The 26,507-nt window shown below is 42.3% G+C and overlaps 1 protein-coding gene across 1 annotated transcript; it reads right to left on the bottom strand.

Annotated features, from left to right (window-relative positions):
• Positions 1-22,194: 22,194 nt before the first annotated feature.
• LOC129626318 (olfactory receptor 2M3-like) lies at positions 22,195-23,731 on the bottom strand. Its single transcript, XM_055545425.1, has one exon. It carries the CDS (start codon positions 23,125-23,127, stop codon positions 22,195-22,197), a length of 933 nt encoding a protein of 310 aa, XP_055401400.1. The 5' UTR covers positions 23,128-23,731.
• Between the last annotated feature and the right edge of the window lie 2,776 nt (positions 23,732-26,507).

The following is a 26,507-nucleotide window of genomic DNA, read 5'->3' on the forward strand; positions in this document are numbered from 1 at the left end:
AAACAGTTGAGAAGGATGCCCACTGCTTCTGCTAGTTAGCAGGCAGAACATGGAGCCACAAAGTAGAAAGGAAGATTAAAGGGTGGAAGAAACTGAGGTCACTGGCAGTCCAAATTGCTAATGGACTGGAAATGCAAGATAAAAGACAAGTGCTAGTTACATGGATGCCAGGAGAGAGCAGAACACAGGTACTTACTTAGGGAAGAAAGTAGGATGGCAGGCACTGAGTGCAGGGCTGGAGGAGATGGGAGGAGCTGGAGGCAAAGACTGGTCCGGAGAGCTAGGGAGAGGACAGAAGGTGGATGAACTTAGTCTTGTACCTTCCTTAGCATTTACTAGAAGTAAGGGGACTTCCCTGGTAATGCATTGGTTAAGACTCTGTGCACCCAATGCAGAGGATGTGGGTTTGATTCCGGTCAGGGAACTAAGATCCCACATGCTGTACAGCAACTAACCTTGCAAGTTCTGAAGCCTGTGTGCCACAACTAGAGAGTCCGTGCACCACAATAAAAGATCCCGCTTGGCGCAGTGAAGATCTCATGTGCTGCAACTAAGACCTGATGCAGCAGAGTAAATAAAAAAAAAAAAGAATGAAAGTTAAGCTTACTCTGCCAGCTAAAGCACAGTGACCAGCTGAGGTGCTTTGCTGAAGCAAAGAGAATACGGGATGGGAAGTAGAAAGTAGTGATAAATGCCAGCTACAACCACACAACTGGTCACAGAAATGAGGACTAAAATTGTTACAAGTATTTCCTTATTTTGTTATACATGTTTGTGTTATATAGACATAAATTAGCAAATATCTTTTTTATTTCCTTTCTTCTTTTCTTCTCTTATCTTAACCCTCTTAAGATAAGCCGTATTGACTTTTTGTCAGTACTTCAGTATTTCTAGGGCTTCCCAGGTGGCACTAGTAATAAAGAACCTGCCTGCCAGTGCAGCAAAGATTTAAGAGATATGGGTTCAATCCCTGGGTCGGGAAGATCCCCTGGAGGAGGGCATGGCAACTCACTGCAGTATTCTTGCCTGCAGAATCCCATGGACCGAGGATCCTGGAGGGCAATGGTTCATAATGTGGCAAAGAGTTGGACATGATTGAAGCAACTTCAGTTCAGTTCAGTCGCTCAGTCGTGTCCAACTCTTTGTGACCCCATGAATCGCAGCACGCCAGGCCTCCCTGTCCATCACCATCTCCCGGAGTTCACTCGAACTTGCATCCATTGGGTCAGTGATGCCATCCAGCCATCTCATCCTCTGTCATCCCCTTTTCCTCCTGCCCCCAATCCCTCCCAGCATCAGAGTCTTTTCCAATGAGTCAACTCTTCGCATCCTGCTGGGCCCTTCAAGGAATTCCAATAACATTTCTGTCATTTGGAGCCTCCCTAAAATCCAAAATGCATTTGCTTCTTTAAGAATTTAGCAAAGATTAATTAAACCATATAAAACTTTAAGGGGCATATCATCTGACCAACTTTCATTCCCATGAAATTCTGTATTTAAGGTTTGTTTCCTAAGACAACCCCTTGTTCCTGCTAATAAATTTTAGTAACCAACTGGTTTTGCTTTGATTGTTTATAGTCTAAACTTATTTGACCTGTGTAAAAGGAAGGATACACAGTTATAGCTATAACTCACACACAGATTTCAATCTATAAAAAGTTTAAAAATGTAACCAGATTTTTAAAAATTTTAGTACAAGATATTCAATGGCTATTATATCTCCCAAATAAAGATCTGGCTCAGTCAAGAAATGACATTCTTGAGGGAAAAAAAATAGTTTACTTAGTTTATGTGTACTCTTTTTTTTTTCTTTAGGGAGAGTACTCATGTTTTCCTAGGCTTTTTTATTTGTTTGCTTGTTTTGAATGTTATTCAGTCTCTCTCTAAGCTCTTGTTTTCTCAGTCAACAATCTGATTAGAGCCAGACAATGTCTGTCCCAGAAAGATAAGAAATCTGCCTAGCAGAAAATTAAGGAATCTTAGTTCCAAGTGAGGCTGTTTTACTCACTGACGTAGTGAATTAGAGGAAACAAACTGGAAGTGAGAGGACAAATGGAGATTTCTAAATGTGTTTTCCCATCATTATGGCTATTAATAGAACCCTTGCTTTTTCCAAAAAATTACTGGATAATATTTGTGCTGTGATATATATCCATAATGACTAAAGGCATTGTAGAGGTAGAAAAACAGAAGCTTATAATAATTGGAAAAGAAAAAAAACATTTATCAAAGAAGTCATTGAAAGATATCTTTCTTCAATGTTCTAAACAAAGAAAAACATTTTGCAGATAAAAGAAAGTGAAGTCCCTCAGTTGTGTCTGACTCTTTGCGACCCCATGGACCGTAATTTACCAGGCTCCTCTCTCCATGGGATTTTCCAGGCAAGAGTACTGGAGCTGGTTGCCATTTCCTTCTCCAGGGGATCTTCCCAACCCAGCGAACGAACTGGGTCTCCCGCATTTCAGGCAGACATTTCACCGTCTGAGCCACCAGCGAAGCCAAAATAAGTATGCTAGAATAAGTATTCTAGAAGCTAGAATAAGTATGCTAAACATACTCTACTGCTTCTCCTAGCTAAAAATACTAGTGAGACCAGAAGTTACACTATTTTGGTGGAATAAATAGCATAATTGTTCTATAATCTCTTCCCTAATTTCTTTGGGAATGAAAGCCTATGGAGAGAACAGAGCTGGTACTACCTGGTCATTGGTAAATTTTTCTAAAGAAAGGGTAAGCCTTTTGTAAGCTCCTTTGTCTTCCCTGGTGGCTCAGATGGTGAAGAGTCTGTCTGCAATGCAGGAGACCCGGGTTTGATTCCTGGGTTGGTAAGATCCCCTGGAGAAGGAAATGGCGGCCCACTCCAGTATTCTTGCCTGGAAAATCCCATGGACGGCGGAGCCTGGTAGGCTACTGTCCATGGGGTCTCAAAAGTAAACTTTTGAAGCTACTTAGCACAAGCAAAAAAATGTAAGCAGTGGTGAATGGGGTTTTTCCCTTGGGATTTAGTACTTTTCCTTTCTCCAGACATCCCACACACTGAGGCAGCAGAAAGCTAGTGAGAGACAACCGAGATAGCATGGCCATGGGAGGCACTCAGCTTCTAAGTGAAGAGTGAAAGGGGCTTACTGAGTAGAAGGCACTGGGGCAGGCTTTGCATGGAGCCTGAACCAAGCACTCCTGAAGCAGTGCTTCTCTAAACATGGGTGGCTCACCTGCACTACCACCTCCCTGCAGGTGTTTGGACAAATGACTTCCTGATCCTACACTTGATGTACTCAGAATCTCTGAAGGTAGACCTCCAAATCTGCTCCATCAGCAAGCAACCTGGGTGACTTTTAAACAGTCAACTTGAAAAGATCCATTGATCGAGATTTCCCTGGCAGTCCAGTGGTTAAGAATCTGTGCTTCCACTGCAGGTTCTATCCCTGGTTGGGGAACTAAAATCTCACATGCTGTGCGGTGTGGCCAAACCACCCCCCACCAAAACAAAAAACCAATTAAACAAAAAAAAATTAAAAAATTAAACCCCCCAAAATGAAAAGATTTCTCCAGTCTGTTTACAGTGTGTTCTAGGAAGAGAGCTTCCCGGGTGGCTCAGATGGTAAAGCATCTGCCTGCAATGCCAGAGACCAGAGTTCAATTCCTAGGTTGGGAAGATCCCCTGGAGAAGGAAATGATAACCCACTCCAGTACCCTTGCCTGGAAAATCCCATGGACGGAGGAGCCTGATAGGCTACAGTCCATGGGGTCACAAAGAGTCGGACACGACTGAGCGACTTCACTTCACTTCACTTCTGCGAAGAGAGGTCTACACTGTACTCTGCTGCTATCTTAGTTGATTTAGTGAGTCATTTCAGTTTGCTCACCCTGCTGTGGAATTTGAAGCGGATGGGGAAGAGGTCATTGCAAGCAATGGTTCCAAACTTTAGCTGTGGGTCAGAATCACATGGATATCTTTTATTTATTTTGTATTGAACTGAAGATTTACAATCGGAGAAGGAGATGGCACCCCACTCCAGTACTCTTGCCTGGAAAATCCCATGGACGGAAGAGCCTGGTGGGCTGCAGTCCATGGGCTCGTGAAGAGTCGGACAGGACTGAGTGACTTCACTTTCACTTTTCACTTTCATGCATTGGAGAAGGAAATGGCAACCCACTCCAGTGTTCTTGCCTGGAGAATCCCAGGGACGGGGGAGCCTGGTAGGCTGCCATCTATGGGGTCGCGCAGAGTCAGACACGACTGAAGCGACGCAGCAGCAGCAACAGAAGATTTACAATACTGGATCAGTTTGAGGTGTGCATCTTTGGACTCTTTTGCGTTATAGGTTATTATAAGATACTGACATGATATATAGTTCTGTGTGCTATACAGTAAACCCTTGTTATTTATTTTATATATAGTAGTGTGTATCTATTAATCCCACAATCCTAATTTATCCCTCCCCTTTCCCTTTCCCTTTTGGAAACTATAAGTTTGCTTTCTATTTCTGTGAGTCTGTTCTGTTTTGTAAAATAAGTTGACTTGTATTATATTTTTTAAGCTTCCACATATTAAGTGATGTGATATATATTTGTCTTTTTCTGCCTGACTTACTTCACTAAGTATGATAATTTCTAGGTCCATCCATATTGCTGCAAATGGCAATATTTTCATTCTGTTTTATGACTGAGCAATATCCCATTGTATGTATATATACCACATCTTCTTTATCCATCACATGAATGACATAAATATCTTTTACAAGTTGCTTTGGCCATAACCCAGAGCAATTAAAATCAAAAGTTCCCATTTGAGATCCAGATATCCCTGATGGCTCAGTTGGTGAGGAATCCACCTGCAATGCAAAAGATCCCAGTTCAATTCCTGAGTCAGGAAGATCCCCTGGAGAAGGGAAAGGCTACCTTCTCCAGTATTCTGGCCAGAGAATTCCATGGACTGTATAGTCCATGGGGTCTCAAAGAGTCAGACACAACTGAAAGACTTCACTAAAAGCATTAATAAGGAAATGGCAACCCACTCTAGTGTTCTTGCCTGGAGAATCCCAGGGACGGGAGAGCCTGGTGGGCTGGTGGGCTGCCGTCTACGGGGTTGCACAGAGTCAGACACAACTGAAGCGACTTAGCAGCAGCAGCAGCAGCAGTGACTGTAATGGGCAACCAAATAGGAGCACCATTGCACAGAAAGAAGGGACCTTAACCCTTTTTGTACCACATATGCCCTCTCAAAATGTTTGAGATACGTTGAAAATACATAGTATTGGGACTTCCCTGGTAGTTCAATGGTTAAGACTCTGTGCTCCCAATGCAATGGGCATAAGACTGATCCCTGATTAAGGAACTAAGATCATGCATGCCACATGATGCACCCTCCATATACAAAGGAAAGTATTATACTAATGCATGGTTATCAAAAATTAAAACAGATTTTATTTAGGTGGGCCATTTTTGAATGTCAAAATGGTCTTAAAACCGTTAGTAATTCTATGTGGTTCAGCCAAATAGTAACACGTACTTGTTGTTTAGTCGCTAAGCCATGTCTGATTCTTTTGTGACCCCATGGACTGTAGCCCTCCAAGCTCCTCTGTCAGTGGGATTTCCCAGGCAGGCAAGAATACTGGAGTGGGTTTCCATTTCTTTGCCAGGAGATTTTCCCAACCAAGGGATTAAGCCCACATCTCTTGCATTGGCAGGCAGATTCTTTACCATTGAGTCACCAGGGAAGCCCAATATGTACTTATTAGATAGTAAATTAAAAAGATATAACAGTAAGCATAATAAATGACATGATTTCAAAGAAGTAACAAACACTATTTCAAGGTGTCTGCAACAATTGCAAGTAATCTGTAAATGGCTGTGATTTCTGTTGGTGATTTGAATACTACTATGATTCATAATTTCCAGAGAGCAGAGGCATCTGCTGGGAGCATATTATGAACACAAACCCCGAATGGGCTGTATCTCTGGGGTCCATCAGAGCAGCAGCCAGCTCCATTCCCTCTTCATCTCCAGGTAAAAGAATTAGTTCTTCAACCAGAAATAATTTGATAAGTGGAAAGATACCTCAAATTAAAAAGAATAATCAATAAAGATTCTAGTTTTTCATCTTTTGGGGCCATTTCTATTTCTCCCATGAATTTCTGTCCACATTCTTGTCAAAATGTTATGTCTCTCTTTAGTAGCTCTTTATATATTAGAGATGTTAATTGATCTCTCTTTTGGTCAAAAATTAACAAAATTTACCAATTTGTCATTTATCTGTTTGCTTTATACATGGGTGTCTTTGATAAACAGATATTATATTCAAAGATTAATCTTTGCAATTTCTTTAAAAGATCTTTACCTTGTCAGTTCAAGGTGAACATATACCTTGGTTTACATGCTTACTTTCAACTCCTTACTCTTTATTTTGAAATATAAGTAAAGAGGTTTGTTTATTTTCTAAATAGTAAACAAATTATTTTAACATTCACTATGGTGAGAAGAAATGCAAAAAAAGCAAAATGGCTGTCTGGGGAGGCCTTACAAATAGCTGTGAAAAGAAGAGAAAGCGAAAGGCAAAGGAGAAAAGGAAAGATATAAGCATCTGAATGCAGAGTTCCAAAGAATAGCAAGAAGAGATAAGAAAGCCTCCCTCAGCGATCAATGCAAAGAAATAGAGGAAAACAACAGAATGGGAAAGACTAGAGATCTCTTCAAGAACATTAGAGATACCAAGGGAACATTTCATGCAAAGATGGGCACAATAAAGGACAGAAATGGTATGGACCTAACAGAAGCAGAAGATATTAAGAAGAGGTGGCAAGAATACACAGAAGAACTGTACAAAAAAGATCTTCACGACCCAGATAATCACAATGGTGTGATCACTCACCTAGAGCCAGACATCCTGGAATGTGAAGTCAAGTGGGCCTTAGCAAGCATCACTACAAACAAAGCTAGTGGAGGTGATGGAATTCCAGTTGAGCTATTTCAAATCCTGAAAGATGATGCTGTGAAAGTGCTGCACTCAACATGACAGCAAATTTGGAAAACTCAGCAGTGGCGACAGGACTGGAAAAGGTCAGTTTTCATTCCAATCCCAAAGAAAGGCAATGCCAAAGAATGCTCAAACTACCGCACAATTGCACTCATCTTACAGATCAGCCCTGGGATTTCTTTGGAAGGAATGATGCTAAAGCTGAAACTCCAGTACTTTGGCCACCTCATGTGAAGAGTTGATTCATTGGAAAAGACCCTGATTCTGGGAGGGATTGGGGGCAGGAGGACAAGGGAATGACAGAGGATGAGATGGCTGGATGGCATCACTGACTCGATGGACATGAGTCTGGGTGAACTCCGGGAGTTGGTGATGGACAGGGAGGCCTGGCGTGCTGCGATTCATGGGGTCGCAGAGAGTCGGACACGACTGAGCGACTGATCTGATCTGATCTACATGCTAGTAAAGTAGTGCTCAAAATTCTCCAAGCCAGTCTTCAGCAATATGTGAAGCGTGAACTTCCAGATGCTCAAGCTGGTTTTAGAAAAAGCAGAGGAACCGGAGATCAAATTGCCAACATCTGCTGGATCATCGAAAAAGCAAGAGACTTCCAGAAAAACATCTATTTCTGCTTTGTTGACTATGCCAAAGCTTTTGACTGTGTGGATCACAATAAACTGTGGAAAATTCTGAAAGAGATGGGAATACCAGACCACCTGACCTGCCTCTTGAGAAATTTGTATGCAGGTCAGGAACAGACTGGTTCCAAATAGCAAAAGAAGTACGTCAAGGCTGTATATTGTCACTCTGCTTATTTAACTTCTATGCAGAGTACATCATGCGAAACGCTGGGCTGGAAGAAGCACAAGCTGGAATCCAGATTGTGGGGAGAAATATCTATAACCTCAGATATGCAGATGATACCACCCTTATGACAGAAAGTAAAGAGGAACTAAAAAGCCTCTTGATGAAGGTGAAAGAGGAGAGTGAAAAAGTTGGCTTAAAACTCAACATTCAGAAAACAAAGATCATGGCATCTGGTTCCATCACTTCATGGGAAATAGATGGGGAAACAGTGGAAACAGTGTCAGACTTTATTTTTTGGGGCTCCAAAATCACTGCCTATGGTGACTGCAGCCATGAAATTAAAAGACGCTTACTCCTTAGAAGGAAAGTTATGACCAACCTAGATAGCATATTGAAAAGCAGAGACATTACTTTGCCAACAAACGTCCTTCTAGTCAAGGCTATGGTTTTTCCAGTGGTCATGTATGGATGTGAGAGTTGGACTGTGAAGAAAGCTGAGTACTGAAGAATTGATGCTTTTGAACTGTGGTGTTGGAGAAGACTCTTGAGAGCCCCTTGGACTGCAAGGAGATCCATCCAGTCCATTCTGAAGGAGATCAGCCCTGGGATTTCTTTGGAAGGAATGATGCTAAAGCTGAAACTCCAGTACTTTGGCCACCTCATGCAAAGAGATGACTCATTGGAAAAGACTCTGATGCTGGGAGGGATTGGGGGCAGGAGGAGAAGGGGACAACAGAGGATTAGATGGCTGGATGGCATCACTGACTCGATGGACGTGAGTTTGGGTGAACTCCGGAAGTTGGTGGTGGACAGGGAGGTCTGGCGTGCTGCGATTCATGGGGTCACAAAGAGTTGGACACGACTGAGTGACTGAACTGAACTGAACTGATGGTGAGAAATACCAGGAAAGATAAAAGCAGCCTCTGACAACTTGAAACTGACCTGACACCATCAGCCAACTTAGGACTAGACCTTGATGTTCTTCTGTTGAACATAAACACAGAACATATAAACACAGAACATCAACATCAGACAAAGCCATCTGATACTGAAATAAAGGAAGAAAAAGCAAGATACTTATACAGACCTTCTAGGACACCCATCCGTCCAACCTCCCACCCCAACCCAAACACACACACACACACTTCAGCACTTGTGCTGACAAAACCTGTTACAGCCCAAGCCTAGAGGAAGCAGGGTCCACTTGTTGTTCTGTCTGTTCCAGGACCCTGCTTACCTTACCCTCAGGCCCTCCTGAAGTTCAGTGTTTGGTGCTGATGTCTTACCTTGACCAGAGAGAATGGGGCTATACTTCAAGCTTCCAATCCAGCATGTAAGGGTCTTAGAAGTCATCACTCCATCCCAACAAATGAAAAAGCAGAACAAACTGAAAAATCAACAATTCTTCTTAGATCTATCAGAGAAGTGAGGTTGTTACTGAAAGCTCAGCCTCTCTGTACTCTGGTGCTGAATCAAATCCCAGGGAAAGAGTTGTGGGTAAAGCAGAAAAGGATAGCTTTATTGCTTTGCCAGGCTTAGAGAGACACACTGAGCTTCTGCATTGAAAAACTACATGTCTCAACTCCAGAGAACTTGATGAAGATAGGTCAGAAGTGGGGTCTCTGACAAGATTAGGGCGTGAGCAGGGCTTTCACTACTTAGTCTCATCTCAGGTCTCCTAATCTTGATGAGCTTCTCTAGTCCCTTTAATCTTGCTTCAGGTGATTTCTTGACTTAGTCACTCAGTTTGACTCTTTGCGACCCCATGAACTGCAGCACGCCAGGCTTCCCTGTCCATCACCAACACCCAGATCCTACCCAAACTCATGTCCATTGAGTTGGTGAGGCCATCCAACTGCCTCATCCTCTGTCATCCCCTTCTCCTCCTGCCTTCAATCTTACCCAGCATCAGAGTCTTTTCAAATGAGTGAGCTCTTTGCATCAGGTGGCCAAAGTACTGGAGTTTCAGCTTTAGCATCATTCCTTCCAAAGAAACCCAGGTCTGATCTCCTTCAGAATGGACTGGTTGGATCTCCTTGCAGTCCAAGTGACTCTCAAGAGTCTTCTCCAACACCACAATTCAAAAGCATCAATTCTTTGGTGCTCAGCTTTCTTTAGAGTTCAACTCTCACATCCATACATGACTACTGGAAAAACTGTAGCCTTGATTAGATGGATATTTGTTGGCAAAGTAATGTCTTTGTTTTTCAATATGCTGTCTAGGTTGGTCATAACTTTCCTTTCAAAGAGTAAGCGTCTTTTAATTTCATGGCTGCAGTGACCATCTGCAGTGATTTTGGAGCCCAGAAAAATAAAGTCAGCCACTGTTTTCACTGTTTCCCCATCTATTTCTCATAAAGTGATGGGACCAGATGCCATGATCTTCGTTTTCTGAAGGTTGAATTTTAAGCCAACTTTTTCACTCTCCTCTTTCACTTTCATCAAGAAGCTCTTTAGTTCTTCTTCCTTTCTGCCATAAGGGTGGTATCATCTGCATATCTGAGGTTATCGATATTTCTCCCAGCAATCTTGATTCCAGCTTGTGCTTCCTCCAGCCGAGCATTTCTCATGATGTACTCTGCATATAAGTTAAATAAACAGGGTGACAATATACAGCCTTTATGTACTCCTTTTCCTATTTGGAACCAGTCTGTTGTTCCATGTCCTGTTCTAACTGTTGCTTCCATACCTGCATACAGGTTTCTCAGGAGGCAGGTCAGGTGGTCTGGTATTCCCATCTCTTTCAGAATTTTCCATGGTTTATTGTGATCCACACAGTCAAAGGCTTTGGCATAGTCAATTAAGCAGAAATAGATGTTTTTCTGGAACTCTCTTGCTTTTTTGATGATCCAATGGAAGTTAGCAATTTGATCTCTGGTTCCTCTGCCTTTTCTAAAACCAGCATGAACATCTGAAAGATAATGGTTCATGTATTGCTAAAGCCTGGCTTGGAGAATTTTGAGCATTACTTTACTGGTGTGTGAGATGAGTGCAATTGTGCGGTAGTTTGAGCATTCTTTGGCATTGCCTTTCTTTGGGATTGGAATGAAAACTGACCTTTTCAGTCCTGTGGCCACTACTGAGTTCTCCAAATTTGCTGACATATTGAGTGCAGCACTTTCACAGCATCATCTTTCAGGATTTGAAATAGCTCAACTGGAATTCCATCACCTCCACTAGCTTTGTTTGTAGTGATGCTTGCTAAGGCCCACTTGACTTCACATTCCAGGATGTCTGGCTCTAGGTGAGTGATCACACCATTGTGATTATCTGGGTCGTGAAGATCTTTTTTGTACAGTTCTTCTGTGTATTCTTGCCACCTCTTCTTAATATCTTCTGTTTCTGTCAAGTCCATACCATTTTTGTCCTTTATTGTGCCCATCTTTGCATGAAATGTTCCTTTGGTATCTCTAATTTTCTTGAAGAGATCTCTAGTCTTTCCCATTCTATTGTTTTCCTCTATTTCTTTGCACTGATCACAGAGGAAGGCTTTCTTATCTCTCCTTCCTATTCTTTGGAACTCTGCATTCAAATGGGTATATCTTTCCTTTTCTCCTTTGCTTTTCACTTCTCTTCTTTTCACGGGTATTTGTAAGCCCTCCTCAGACAGCCATTTTTCTTTTTTGCGTTTCTTTTTCTTGGGGATGGTTTTGATCCCTGTCTCCTGTACAATGTCACGAACCTCTGTCCATAGTTCATCAGGCCCTCTGTCTAACAGATCTAGAAATCAGATTGATTATATTCTTTGCAGCCAAAGATGGAGAAGGTCTATACAGTCAGCAAAAACTAGACCAGGAGCTGACTGTTGCTCAGATCATGAACTCCTTATTGCCAAATTCAGATTTAAATTGAAGGAAGTGGGGAAAATCACTAAACCATTCAGTATGACCTAAAACAAATCCCTTATGACTGTACAGTGGAAGTGAGAAATAGATTTAAGGGACTAGATTTCTTTACAGCTCTTCCCTTATTAGCAACAATTTGAATCCCTTTGGAACTCAGGGAAGGTTATAATGGCTGGAGTCTTGCCTACAAGAAATGGAGGACAGAAAGGCTTCCATTTCTGGGAGCCCCATAGGCCCCTGCTCGGCTTCAAAGTCCCAGGGCAAACCACTCCCCTCCTCCCCCCACAACTGGAGAGACAGGCAGATTCAGAGAATTACAACTTAAGTTGAAAACCTCCTCACAGATAGAAACCTTCTTAGGCACTGGTGGTAGGGCAGGAAATCCTGAGCTGTAATTGACAAATTGCTGGGGGCTCAGTGTCATCAATCAAGTCTGGAAGTTAAAAACTCCAGGGGCTCTAGTTATTGGTGGTCCCCACACTTGTGTGAGTTTTATCCTTAGGAGTTCTACCAGATTCTCACATTGCAAATCCAAGAAAAAGTAGTTAGACTGAAATATACTGTAGCAGTCTGTTGTTCACAAGGCTCCTCTGTGATAGCTTATGGTTAACGATGTCGGATTCAAGATTTCCAAAGAAGATTTAGCTTCTGGACCAGGAATCAGGTTTGGTATAGCAGAGTTTTATTAAAATAAGAAGGGACAGAGAAAGCTTCTGATATAGACATCAAAAGGGGGACAGAGAGTGTACCACTTGCTAATCTTAGCAAGGGAGCTATATACTTTTTAAATTGGCTATTACAATAAATCAAAAGAATGTCTCAAGGTTGTAAAGATCTTACTAGACCCACTCTGCAATTTACATTTTAAGATGACACGATTAGAACTAACAGTAGATCTTACCAGACTCACTCCCATAATATACATTTTAAGATGACAGGATTATTCTGAAGGTTCTAAGAAGGAGAAACATGTCCTCAAGCAGGATACATTGTTGTTATATACAGAGTTTAAGAAAAAACATATCCTTGAGCAAGATGAGATGTTTTGTTGTGCAATCATCAGCTTTGGGCTTAAAGAAAAAAGTTTGTCCTTTTCTCCCACTTGAGAACTCCAGACCCTTATCTCCTCTTCGAGAGCCCCAGACCCCTCTCTCCTCCTCAGGGACCCCAGACTTCTTATCAGCCTACCTAGGAATTGACTCTCTCACCTGAATAAAAACTTTACCACAGCCTCACCAACCTAGGAGAAGGGAACTATCCAATCCTATCCCTCTGGCCATCCAGCTTCATCTAAGTGTGGGAAAAGCACTGAGAAGCACTGGTAAAATACACAGCCCAAGGGCACAGGCTCTCTAAAATACTAGGACTTAATCATAGGATTATAAAATACTTCTCCTCCCCAACTCTTTAACAGCAGTTCCTTTTACCCAGTATATCATGTGTGACTTTCAACAAAAATTTTCAAGGTGTACCAAAATGTAAAATAGACAGTTTGAAGAGAGACAGCAAGGACCAGAACCAGACTCAGATATGGCAGGGACATTGGAATTTTCAGAGCAATTTGAAGCAGCTATGATTAAGATGCTATGACTTCTCTGGTGGTCTGGTGATTAAGACTCTACAATGCCAATGCAGGGAGCCCAGATTGGATCCCTGATCAGGGAACTATATCCCACAAGCCACAACTAAGACCTGGAGTAGCTAAATAAATATATAAATAAAGTATGCTAAGGACTCTAATGGAAAAAGTAGACATGTGAGAGCAAACGGATGAGTAATGTGTGAGCAGAGAGATGGAAATTCTAAGAATTAAAAACAAATACCAGAGTTCAAAAATGCTAGCAGAAAGGAAGAATACCTTTGATCTGCTGCTGCTGCTGCTGCTAAGTTGCTTCAGTCGTGTCCGACTCTGTGCGACCCCATAGACGGCAGCCCACCAGGCTCCCCCATCCCTGGGATTCTCCAGGCTTTGATCAGCAGTCCCCAACTTTTTGGTACTAGAGATGGTTACATGGAGGACAGTTTTCTCATGCACAATGGGAGAGGGATGGTTTAAAAGCACACATCTAGATTCCTTGCATGCACAGTTCATAGTGTGATCACACCCCTATTGAAGGAGGAAACAGACAGAGCTGGACTCCATCTTAGGCCAGGCTGTGAACATTAGGCTACATGCATGGTCAGCTTCCCAATGGACTCTGAACTTTGTGCCCGGTATCTACAGAAACAGCATACCAATGGAAAACCAGAACCCCTGGAGCCTCAGGACTTGTACTTGGACTCTCCATCCAAAAGAATATGCTAATTATCTCTGTAACAGAACAAAGTCATAAATTCCATTATGTTTATTGGGATATGACCACAGGCCTATTGATAAATGTCCACTGTTTAACTATCTAGGCTTATGACACATGAATCATGGGTTAACTTTGACCGTATCTCTCTTTTACTTTGTCCAGACTAGTTTCAAGGAATTTGGGGAGGTGGGTTTGAGCAAGTACACTTTGGGTATATAAGGTTGTCACAAAAACTGGTCGGGGTCCTTGGCTAAGAGGAGACCCTACCTTGGGCCCGCTGGTGTAATAAACTGCACTCCACTATCTGCATTGTCCTTCTGAGTGAGTTTGGTTCCTGGAACGCATGGCTACAACACTATGAGAATCTAATACTGCCACTGATGTGACAGGAGGCAGAGCTCAGGTGGTAGTGGGAGAGATAGAGAGTGGCTGCAAATACAGATGAAGCTTTACTTGCTTATCCACTGCTTACCTCCTACTATGCAACCCAGTTCCTAACAGGCTATGGACCGGTACTGGTACATGGCCCGAGGGGTGGGGACCCCTGACTTTGATGGTCTCATTACTAGACTACATACAGCTGAGGAAGGAATCTCTGCTCTTCAGGATATGACAACATTACTGAGTCCCGCCTCACTCTGCTTGCCACACAAGTCAATAGATCAGAGGTGAGGAGTTGAGGCAAGGAATATGACTTTATTTGGAAAGCTGGATCACCAAGATGGCAGACCAATGTCTCAAAATAGCTATCTTATAAGGGTCTGGATTCCAGTTTCCTTCACAGAACAGAGAGAGAGGAGGTGAGAAGTAAAGTAAAAAGGCCATTTACCTTGCTAAATAGGAGGGGATATATTAATTTCTTCTATTCTGCCGCCTTTCACAGGTTGGCTTGGTCAGATTCTCTCCAACAAAGGCACTTTAGTTGAACAGTCAGGTAGAGGGGCAGGGTTCCCTGAGGCAGGTCATTATGTATGATTATAATAACAAAAAGCAATGAAAAACAAAGATTAAAGCCAAAGAAACAGATCCAACGTGGAGTCAGAGTTGGCTCTTTCCTGCAAAAACAATAGAAACAACTGAAAAGTAAGCAAAAAAAGAGAGATAAAAAGGAAACAGACTATCTAAGAAATGTGAGATAATGAAAGAAGATGTAACATACTCATAATGGAAACACAAAGAGAAGAAACACAAGAAACAATTGAAGCAATTAAGGCCAAGAATTTCCCCAAATTAAAAGCTCTGTATAGTCAAAGCAATGGTTTTTCCAGTAATCATGTATGGATGTGAGAGTTGGACCATAAAAAAGACTGAACACCAAAGAACTGATGCTTTCAAACTGCAGTGTTGGAGAAGACTCTTGACAGTCATTTGGATTGCAAGGAGATCAAACCAATCAATCCTAAAGGAAATCAACCCTGAATAGTCATTTGAAGGATGGTTGCTGAAGCTCTAATACTTTGGTCACCTGATTCAAAGAGCCGACAAAATGGAAAAGACCCTGATACTGGAAAGACTGAAGACAAAATGTGAATGGGGTGGCAGAGGAAGAGATGGTTAGATAGCAACATTAACTCCATGGACATGAATTTGACCAAACTCCAGGAGATAGTGAGAGATAGAGCAGCCTGTTGTGCTGTAGTCCATGGGGTCACAAAGTGTCAGAAATGACTTAGCAACTGAACAACAACAATCAAAACAGGCAGAGATCAAGGAAGTTAAGGGAATACCAAGCAGGTGTCAACTGCAAATTGGTGCTTGTCAAGAGTTTGCCATCTGCCTCTAGAGAGATTGAATCCTGTGCTATTGCAGCTGTTGACCTTCGACATGCCCTCAAGGCAGTTCAGGATGGTGAATGAGGCATTCTGTGCTCCAAGGAATGTGTGAAACAGGTCTTTCAGTTCAGTTCAGTTCAGTTCAGTTCAGTCGCCAGTTGTGTCCGACTCTTTGCGACCCCATGAATCGCAGCACGACAGGCCTCCCTGTCCATCACCAACTCCCGGAGTTCACCCAGACTCATGTTCATCGAGTCAGTGATGCCATCCAGCCATCTCATCCTCTGTCGTCCCCTTCTCCTCCTGCCCCCAATCTCTCCCAGCATCAGAGTCTTTTCCAATGAGTCAACTCTTCGCATGAGGTGGCCTAAGTAATGGTGTTTCAGCTTTAGCATCATTCCTTCCAAAGAAATCCCAGGGCTGATCTCCTTCAGAATGGACTGGTTGGATCTTCCTTGGACTCTCAAGAGTCTTCTCCAACACCACAGTTCAAAAGCATCAATTCTTCAGCTCTTAGCCTTCTTCACAGTCCAACTCTCACATCCATACATGACCACAGGAAAAACCATAGCCTTGACTAGATGGATCTTTGTTGGCAAAGTAATGTCTCTGCTTTTTAATATGCTATCTAGGTTGGTCATAACTTTCCTTCCAAGGAGTAAGCGTCTTTTAATTTCATGGCTGCAGTCACCATCTGCAGTGATTTTGGAGCCCAAAAAAATAAAGTCTGACACTGTTTCCACTGTTTCCCCATCTATTTCCCATGAAGTGATGGGACCAGATGCCATGATCTCCGTTTTCTGAATGTTGAAATAGAAATAGAGGAAATAGAGAAAACAGAGGAAAACAACAGAATGGGAAAGACTAGAGATCTCTTCAAGAACATTAGAGATACCAAGGGAACATTTCATGCAAAGATGGGCTTGATAAAGGACAGAAATGGGATGGACCTAACAGAAGCATAAGATATTAAGAAGAGGTGGCAAGAATACACAGAAAAACTGTACAAAAAAGATCTTCACGATCCAGATAATCATGATGGTGTGATCACTCACCTAGAGCCAGATATCCTGGAATGTGAAGTCAAGTGGGCTTTAGAAAGCATCACTACGAACAAAGCTAGTGGGGGTGATGGAATTCCAGTTGAGCTATTTCAAATCCTGAAAGATGATGCTGTGAAAGTGCTGCACTCAATATGCCAGCAAATTTGGAAAACTCAGCAGTGGCCACAGGACTGGAAAAGGACAGTTTTCATTCCAATCCCAAAGAAAGGCAATACCAAAGAATGCCCAAACTACTGCACAATTGCACTCATCTCACACGCTAGTAAAGCAATGCTCAAAATTCTCCAAGCCAGGCTTCAGCAATATGTGAACCGTGAACTTCCTGATGTTCAAGCTGGTTTTAGAAAAGACAGAGGAACCAGAGATCAAATTGCCAACATCTGCTGGATCATCAAAAAAGGAAGAGAGTTCCAGAAAAACATCTATTTCTGCTTTGTTGACTATGCCAAAGCCTTTGACTGTGTGGATCACAATAAACTGTGGGAAATTCTGAAAGAGATGGGAATAACAGACCACCTGACCTGCCTCTTGAGAAATCTGTATGCAGGTCAGGAAGCAACAGTTAGAACAGGACATGGAACAATAGACTTGTTCTAAATAGGAAAAGGAGTTCGTCAAGGCTGTATTTTGTCACCCTGTTTATTTAACTTATATGCAGAGTCCATCATGAGAAACGCTGGACTGGAAGAAACACAAGCTGGAATCAAGATTGGCGGGAGAAATATCAATAACCTCAGATATGCAGATGACACCACCCTTATGGCAGAAAGTGAAGAGGAACTCAAAAGCCTCTTGATGAAAGTGAAAGTGGAGAGTGAAAAAGTTGGCTTAAAGCTCAACATTCAGAAAACAGGTCTTTAGATATACGTTTTCAGGAACTGACTTCAAGATCTCAAACCTTGAATCTCCTCATATCTAGAAAAGCACTAAACCCTTCAGCTCCTCCTGACTAGCAGAAAACCTTTTGCAAAATGAGTGCTTGATTACATTGTACTCGCTCTTCATCAAAATCTTCTTTTTTTTTTTATTGATCTTCCCCTACTTCCTGAGCAGTCTCTCAGCGCTATCTGAGATGCTGTCTTCCAGGCTGAAGTCCTCATTTTGCCCCAAATAAAATTTAACTTACAACTCTCACATTGTGCATCTTTTTAGTCAATATAGGAAAAATGCTTCCAAACCCACACATATGGATACCACATTCAACTGCAAAAACAAATAAATAAACAAAAAAATGAATAATTTTTTAAAAATCAAAGAGATAATGGGATCCAGGATTCTACTTGGAAAACATGAAGGAAATAAGATGAAGGATGTGTAGAAACCAAATTCTTACTACTGTACTGTCTTGTCAGTTCTCTACAGTTAAGACTGAGGTGAAACCAGACAGCAAATATTAAGAAGTTCCTCCCTGATCCCTGGTACCTGGAAACTGCCTGATACTTTAATCTCCACCTAATCACCCATAAATAAACACCTAAGACTCTCTGTCCAAAAGAATATCACCCTTCAGTGAAGCTGCAGTCTCAGTTCCAGTAGAGGTCAGCAGAAGTGGAAGAGGTGGAAGCGCCCAGGCACTCACACATGGACAAAGCTCAGGGCCCCAGGGAGGAGGAGGCAGACTGCAACCTGGGTCTCCACCCCCATCTCTGTCTTCCAGACTGAGTCAGAGGGCACCTCCTGCTGGAGAATTGCCCAGCCTGCCCTACGCCTGGCCCTGGTAGATGGAGATGTGTTTACTTGCTTTAGGATGGCAGGCAGCCCCCAGGGAACCAACTGGTCTGCCAGGAACACTGCATCTTAAGCCCCAGACAGGGGTCACAGTCTTGTCATAGCAAAGGCACTTGTATAACTCAATGAAGCTATGAGTCATGCCATGTAAGGCCACCCAAAATGGATGGACACAGTAAACAATTCTCTGGCAAATCATGGTCCACTGGAGGAGGGAATGGCAAACTACTCCAATATTCTTGGCTGGATAACCCCGTGGACAGTATGAAAAGGCAAAAATATATGATGCTGGAAGATGAGCCCCCCAGGTCAGAAGGTGTCCACTATGCTACCAGGGAAGAGCAGAGGGCAATTACTAATAGCTCCAGAGAGAATGAAGTAGCTGGGCCAAAGCAGAAAAGATGCTCAGTTGTGGATGTGTCTGGTGGTGAAAGTAAAGTCTGATGCTGTAAAGAACAATATTACATAGGAAACTGGAATATTAGGTCCATGAATAAAGGTAAACTGGATGTGGTGAAATAGCAGATGGCAAGATTGAACATTGACATCTTATAGGAATCAGTGAACTAAAAAGGGCAAGAATGGGAGAATTTAATTCAGATGACTGCTAAATCTACTACTGTGGACAAGAATCCCTTAGAAGAAATGGAGTAGCCTTTACAGACAACGAAGTCTAAAATGCAGTGCTTGGGTGCAGTCTGAAAAACAATAGAATGATCTTAGTTTGTTTCCAAGGCAAACCATTCAACATCACAGTAATCGAACTATTTCCCAACCACTGATGCCAAAGAAGCTGAAGTTGACTTTCTATGAAGAAAAAGATGTCCTTTTCATCATAGGAGATTGAAAGGTAAGATAGGAAGCCAAGAGATGTCTGGAATAGCAGGCAAGTTTGGCCTTGGAGTGAAGAATGAAGCAGGGCAAAGACTAAAAGAGTTCTGTCTAAAGAACACACTGGTTATAGCAAACACTCTTTTTCAACAACTCAAGAGACAACTCTACACATGGACATCAGCAAATGGTCAATATGAAAATCAGATTGATTATATTCTTTACAGCCAGAGATGGAGAAATTCTATAGTCAGTAAAAACAAAACCTGGAGCTGACTGGCTTAGATCATGAGCTCCTTATTGCAAAATTCAGACTTAAATTGAAGAAAGTAGGGAAAACCACCAGGCCATTCAGGTGTGACCTGAATCAGATCTCTTATGATTATACAGTAGAGGTGATGAATAGATTCAAGAGATTAGATCTGGTAGACAGAGTGCCTGAAGAACTATAGGCAGAGATTCATAACATTATACAGTAAGTGGTGACCAAAACTATTTCCAAGAAAAAGAAACGCAAAAAGGTAAATGGTTGTCTGAGGAGGCCTCACAAATAGCTGAGAAAAGAAGAGAAGTGAAAAACAAGGGAGAAAGGGAAAGATATATCCAACTGAATACGGAGTTCCAGAGAATAGCAAGGAGAGATAAGAAGGCCTTCTTAAATGAACAATGCAAAGAAATAGAGGAAAACAACAGGATGGGAAAGACTAGAGATCTCTTCAGGAAAACTGGAGATATCAAGGGAATATTCCATGCAAGGATGGGCATGATAAAGGACAGAAATGGTAGGGACCTAATAGAAGCAGAAGACATTAAGAAAAGATGGCAAGAATACCCAGAAGAACTGTACAAAAAAGGTCTTAATGACCTGGAAAACCACGATGGTGTGGTCACTCACCTAAAGCCAGACATCCTGGTGTGTGAAGTCAAGTGGACCTTAGGAAGAATTACTTTGAACAAAGCTAGTGGAGGTGATGGAATCCCAGCTGAGGTTTTTAAAATCCTGAAACATGATGCTGTTAAAGTGCTTCATTTGATATGTCAGCAAATTTGGAAAAACAGCAATGGCCACAGAACCGGAAAGATCTGTTTTCATTCCAATCCCAAAGAAGGGCAATGACAAAGAATGTTCAAACTACTGAACAGTTGAGTTCATTTCACATGCTAGCAAGGTTATGCTCAAAATCCTAGGCTTCAGCAATGCCTGAATGGAGAACTTCCAGATGTATAAGCCGAGTTTCAAAGAGGCAGAGCAGCCAGAGATCAAATTGCCAACATTTGTTGGATCAATCATGAAAAAAGCAAGGGAGTTCCAGGAAAACATCAGCTTCTGCTTCATTGACTACACTAAAGCCTTTGACTATGTGGATCACAACAAACTGTGGAAAATTCTTAAAGAGATGGGAATACCAGACCACCTGACCTGTCTCCTGAGAAATCTGTATGTGGGTTAAGAAGCATCAGTTATAACATTACATGGAACAAATGACTGGTTCCAAATTGGGAAAGGAGTACAACACAGTATATTGTCACCCTGCTTATTTAACTTCTATGCAGAGTACATCATGCAAAATCCTGGCCTGGATAAAGCACAAGCTGGAGTCAAGATTGCCAGGAGAAATATCAACAACCTCAGATATGCAAATGATACCACTTTAATGGCTGAAACTGAAGAGGAACTAAAGAGTGTTTTGATGAGGGTGAAAGAGAAGAGTGAAAAAGCTGGCTTAAAGCTCAACATTCAAAAAACTAAGATCATGGCATCTGGTCTCATCACTTAATGGCAAATAGGAGGGGAAAAAGTGGAAGCAGTGACAAATTTTATTTTCTTGGGCTCCAAAGTCATTACAGATGGTGACTGCAGCCATGAAATTAAAAGACATTTGCTCCTTGGAAGAAAAGCTATGACAAAACTAGACAGCATACTAAAATGTAGAGACATTACTTTGCTGACAAAGGTCTGTATAGTCAAAGCTATGGTTTTTCCAGTAGTCATGTAAGAATGTGAGAGTTGGATCGTATAGGAAGTTGAGTGCTGAAAAGTTCGTGCAATTGAATTGTGGTGCTGGAGAAGACTCTTGAGAGTCCCTGGGACAGCAAGGAGATCCAACCAGTGGATCCTAAAGGAAATCAATCCTGAATAATCATTAGAAGGACTGTTGCTAGGGCCATAATACTATGGTCAGTAGATCCCCAAATAACCTGACTGCAAGGAACCTTTGTGTTTTCTGTTTCGTCTGCAGTGTTATACTGACAGACAGACTATAAAAATGTTCTGGCTGTTTTTGAGATTTGATACTTTGGCATATTTAATGTACAATTTCAAGAAGGCACAAAACTCTTTACATTGCTTACTAACATAAGATAGACTGAAATGGAGTTTGTATTATAATAAGTAACTAGTAGTTAGTGCCAGAAAACATTGGACTTTACCGGTAGCTATGATGGTACAGATAATAAGAAATAACATTGTCCAGGTTGCTCAGCTCCTACCTGTCAGACTCTACCTCTGACCTATGTACCACATTTCAGTGGACAGTGAGTTCTAAATTGGTTCTCACTCCTTGCTTACTTTTAGCATACAGATCAGAAGAAAGACTGTCCCTGGCAATTCTGGGGAAAAGGTAAAAAAGTATTTATGAGCCTTCACTGCATGGGAACAGGAGTGTTCATGGAGGAAAGACTCATTGTGAAACTGATAACTACCATGTTTTCTTGACATCTTCCATCCAAATGCTTTCAGATTACTCAGCTCGTAGCCTCACCCCAACCAGACTGAAGGGGCTGATGAGTACAGAGGAGATGTGCCACAAGAGAGTCTGAGCTTGCAGAATAAGGAGCAGAACAAGAGGGGAAGCCTCAGAAGGGTGGGCATGTCTACACTCTCCATGTCCCCAGGACCTTCTTAAAGGCCCTCATTACCTCCCTGTTCCTCAGGCTGTAAATGAGTGGGTTGAGCATTGGAGCAATGATGGTGTAGAAGGTGGAGATGGCTCTGTCTTCTGCTGGCATCCTAGCAGAAGCTTTCTGCATGTAGTTAAATAGGCCACCCCCGTAGTAAAGACCCACCACAGTCAGGTGCGAGGAGCAAGTAGTCAGAGCCTTCTGTTTCCCCTCAGTGGAGGGCATGTTAATCACAGCCATGAGGATCCAGGCATAGGAAGCCACGATGACCCCCAGGGGCAGCAGCATCATGACTACACAGCAAGCATAGATGAGGTCCTGAAAAAGCGAGGTGTCTGCACAGGAGAGCCGCAACAGGGTGGGGACCTCACAGAAGAAGTGGTCCACCTGGAGAGATCCACAGTAGGGGAAGCTGAAGACCATGCCCACATAAATTACACTGTCAGTCACTCCAACCATCCAGGATGCAAAGGCCATCAGACAGCAGGCCTTCCAGTTCATGAGCACAGGGTACCGCAGGGGGAGACACACGGCCACATACCTGTCATAGGCCATGACTGCCAGGAGGGAGCACTCAGCACTTCCTACCATGACCACTAAGAAGACCTGAGTGGCACAGCCACCCCGAGAGATGAACTTACTTCCCGAGAGGAAGTTGGCTGCCATCTTGGGCACCACTGTGCCCATCATGGTGAGGTCCATGATGGAGACCTGACTAAGAAAAAAGTACATGGGAGTATGCAGGCGCCTGTCAGCTTGTATGAGCAGGAGGAAGAGGATGTTGCCAGTCAGAGAAGCAGCAGAGGCCAGAAGGACAAGGGAAAAAAGGAAGAAGTCATATGGTGAGTAGCTGAACAGACCCAAAAAGATGAAATCTGACAGGGAGGTATGGTTCCATACATCCATGGCCTTGAGCCTAAGAAAAAAATAAATGAGCAAACATAAGAACAAAATTACTAACCTGTTATCTCCATTGTACAAGGAAAATAACCTCCTCTGGTTTCTTTTAAAGGACAGTGCTCAACCCTCTGTCTTAGCCCCATCCTTTCCTCCTACAGTGAAAATCTATCTCCTCTCCATTGTCCCCAGGATTTGAGCTTATTTCTCTTGAAAGACTAGGAAGCAGGCCCCTAGAGGGGGAAGGTCAGAGAATGCAAGGGAGACAGAGAAGGACTTTTAATTAGCAAGTGAATACCTAGAGATTTAGGGAAAGAGAATATAGATTTACAAAGATATAGGGGAATAAAATTTGTCACCCCAAAATGTCACTTTGGCATTTGGATTATATCAAGCTGAAAACAATCAAGACCTAAAAGACTAAAGAAGAAGCTTTAACCTTCCCCCAAGTGCCTAAAAGACTTGTCCCAGAATAGATCTATCATCAGAGAGATCTGCAAAGAACATGGACTTAGAGTATATGTGTGGGGGAAACTGTGGGCAGAGTTTGCTCTGTCCCAGCATGGCCCAGCAAACATTTATTTACCAAATTTTGGTTTTTCATCCCCATGTCCGTTGCCTTCCTCCCCTTTGAAGTCCCAAACTATTACCCTCAACATCCTACTTTGTCTTGAAAGCTGAAGATGGTATTTAAAATGAGGGTTTTAGCCCTTTTGGTGAGTTACTCAGTTTTCCTGAGTCTCTCTCAGCTATGCATGTACTTAAACCTTTATTTGATTTTCTCCTGTGGATCTGTCTCATGTCAATTTAGTTCCTAGACCAGGCAGAAACTAGATAGGTGGAAGAAAATTTCTTCTTCTCTGATTTGGAGAAGTGAGTACTGGGGATAGAGAGAAAGAGAGAAGGATATGGGAAAGGGGTGACAGCTATAAATATAATTTATATTTATAATTTGAAAATAAAGGGATAGATTCCTATCCTCACTTTACTTAGCAATTACTTAGAAAATGTATACTTGTAAGTTCCTCATCTCTCTGAAATGTATGTAAACATTTTAAAAGTAGAATAAGAATGTTTTCCCAAGAACCTAGAACCCATTTCTTGGAAACATAATTGTCAAAAAAGATAGAGTCCTTACCTCCCAGGCTCTGCAGGCAGGCAGGATGCTAACTTCAGCAGGCACCTTACTCCAAGCTGCAGAACTATCTCTTGTCATAACATGTGAGAACTTGGTATTTCCTTTGGATGAAGACAAGTGACAAACACAGAGAGTCACACCAATTACCAGGTGAATCTAGAATGAACTCCATGTGACAAATGGTGCTGTCAATTCCTCTTTCTTGAGGACTATTGTTTACCTTGAGAGTATGTAAGTAATGAGTAGTCACTGCCTAGCTGTACAAAGGGTTCATATTCCTCTGTCTTTGCAAGCTCTTAGCTGATTACCTGTAACACACATCAAATTCTGATTTAATGTTTATTCAAAAATAAAACTGCTTTCTGGGCTTCCCTGATGGCTTAGTGGTAAAGAATCTTCCATCCCTAGCCTGGGGAGATCCCACATATTGCGGAGCAACTAAGTCCTTGTGCCACAACTATTGAGCCTGTGCTCTAGAGCCTGGGAACCACAACTACTGAATCCCACATGCTCTAGAGACATGTTGTGGAGCATGCTCCACAACAAAAGCAGCCATTTCTGTAAGAAGTCTGAGCACCTCAACGAGAGATTGTCCCCCACTCGCCACAACTACAACAAAGCCTGAGCAGCAACAAAGATCCAGCACAGCCAAAAATAAAATAAATAATTAAAAAAAAAAACTGTTTTCTTTCTCTTCTACCTTTGTGGATAGGTTTTAAGAATGGGGAAGAGACTGACTTGGCTTTTAATTATATTTTACCAACACAGCAGGCACTGCCACAGAGCTGTGACACAAGAGTGTCATGTCAAATACACAAGAGAACCTCAGAAATGCCTCTCTGGAAGTATGCCAAGCCTTCACCCTACTCCATTACTTGAACTGTGGGGTGTATGAGGGCAGGGACTTGGATGTAACTATCTCTCAGTTGTCCATCAGTCTCCTTAGTGCCTAAATTCAGTTGACTCTAAACTGGTTAGAACAAATAACTGTTCTAAGAGTCAGTGACACTCACTGAATTTACCAAGGAAGAAATAGTCAGTGCTCACACCACAAGTAGTGGGTCTCCAGGGGTGCCTTTTTGGAGTGTGCTGCTTCTGTCTTGTTTGATGTCACAATTGCAATTCAAGCATTCCCTCTAATAACATCTGGAAAGACTGTCAAAGAGAGACAAAGACTATCAAAACAGTTTCCATTAGGAAGATAATTATGAATAGAAAAGATAGGAAGAATGAGATTCCTGGAGTCCGGTGGTCATGACTTGGGTCATGCTTATGTCTGTCTCTAAGACATTAAAGAGAATGTTTTCAAAAATGTGCACATCTTGGTTCCACTGCAGGGATTATGGGTACTGGGTCTGGATAGGGTCTCATCATATGATTTTTTTGAAAGATCCCCAGGTAATTCTAATGAAATATACGTTTACATACTGGTATAGGTCAATGTGCCTGCACAATGCCATGTTCATCTTAGCAAAGATGAGATAAATGTCTAGAATCAGGAGATCACGGCAGGAGACAAGGAAATCCTACGACATAGTGAGTTACAAAGATATACCAGCTAAGAGAGCCAGAGAATAGCTCAAGGAGGTAGATTCCTGATCAGCACAAGCAGGAATGAAGCATAGCCATGGACACCAGCCTGATGGGGGCACACTTGAGGCAATGACACAACAGGTCTGTCTTCCTACTTTGGAACTGAGTCCCGAGACTGGAGAACAGTAAGCAATGATAGCAATTTTGCTCAAGAAAACTAAGAATAGCATCTTTCAAGTCTCTGACTTTGGCAACAAGGAGAAATCTTTGTATCCAGCCTGACACTCTATAGACTGAACCCAGAAGTCAGATCCACTTCTTCCCCTTCCCAGTCACCTTTAGTCCCTCATCTATTTGGTCTTCCCTCACCTGCTTCAGCACTTACCAGACCCATTCAGTTCCCCAGAGTTCACCTTCTACTCCACCCAGTGGAGTATAGCAGAGATGGGTCAGACCTAAGAAGTATGCAAAGATCTAGTCCTCAGAACAATGCATGAACAAGCTGTCATCTGAGAAAGACTCTTACACAGAGTCTCCTCCAACTCCACAGCTCTAACTAAAAATTTTACAATTAACCATCCAAGATATTCTTCTCCTTCTTACAAAATTGATGAGCTCACATCCCAGGTTTATACCTTTAGTTGGAGAGCAGATATCTTGAGAGACCCAATTCAGTACATAATGACCCCAGGGAATGGACAGAAACTACCTCAAGGAA

This window comes from Bubalus kerabau, chromosome 1, assembly GCF_029407905.1.
Source record: "Bubalus kerabau isolate K-KA32 ecotype Philippines breed swamp buffalo chromosome 1, PCC_UOA_SB_1v2, whole genome shotgun sequence".
In the NCBI taxonomy this organism is placed as follows: Eukaryota; Metazoa; Chordata; class Mammalia; order Artiodactyla; family Bovidae; genus Bubalus; species Bubalus kerabau.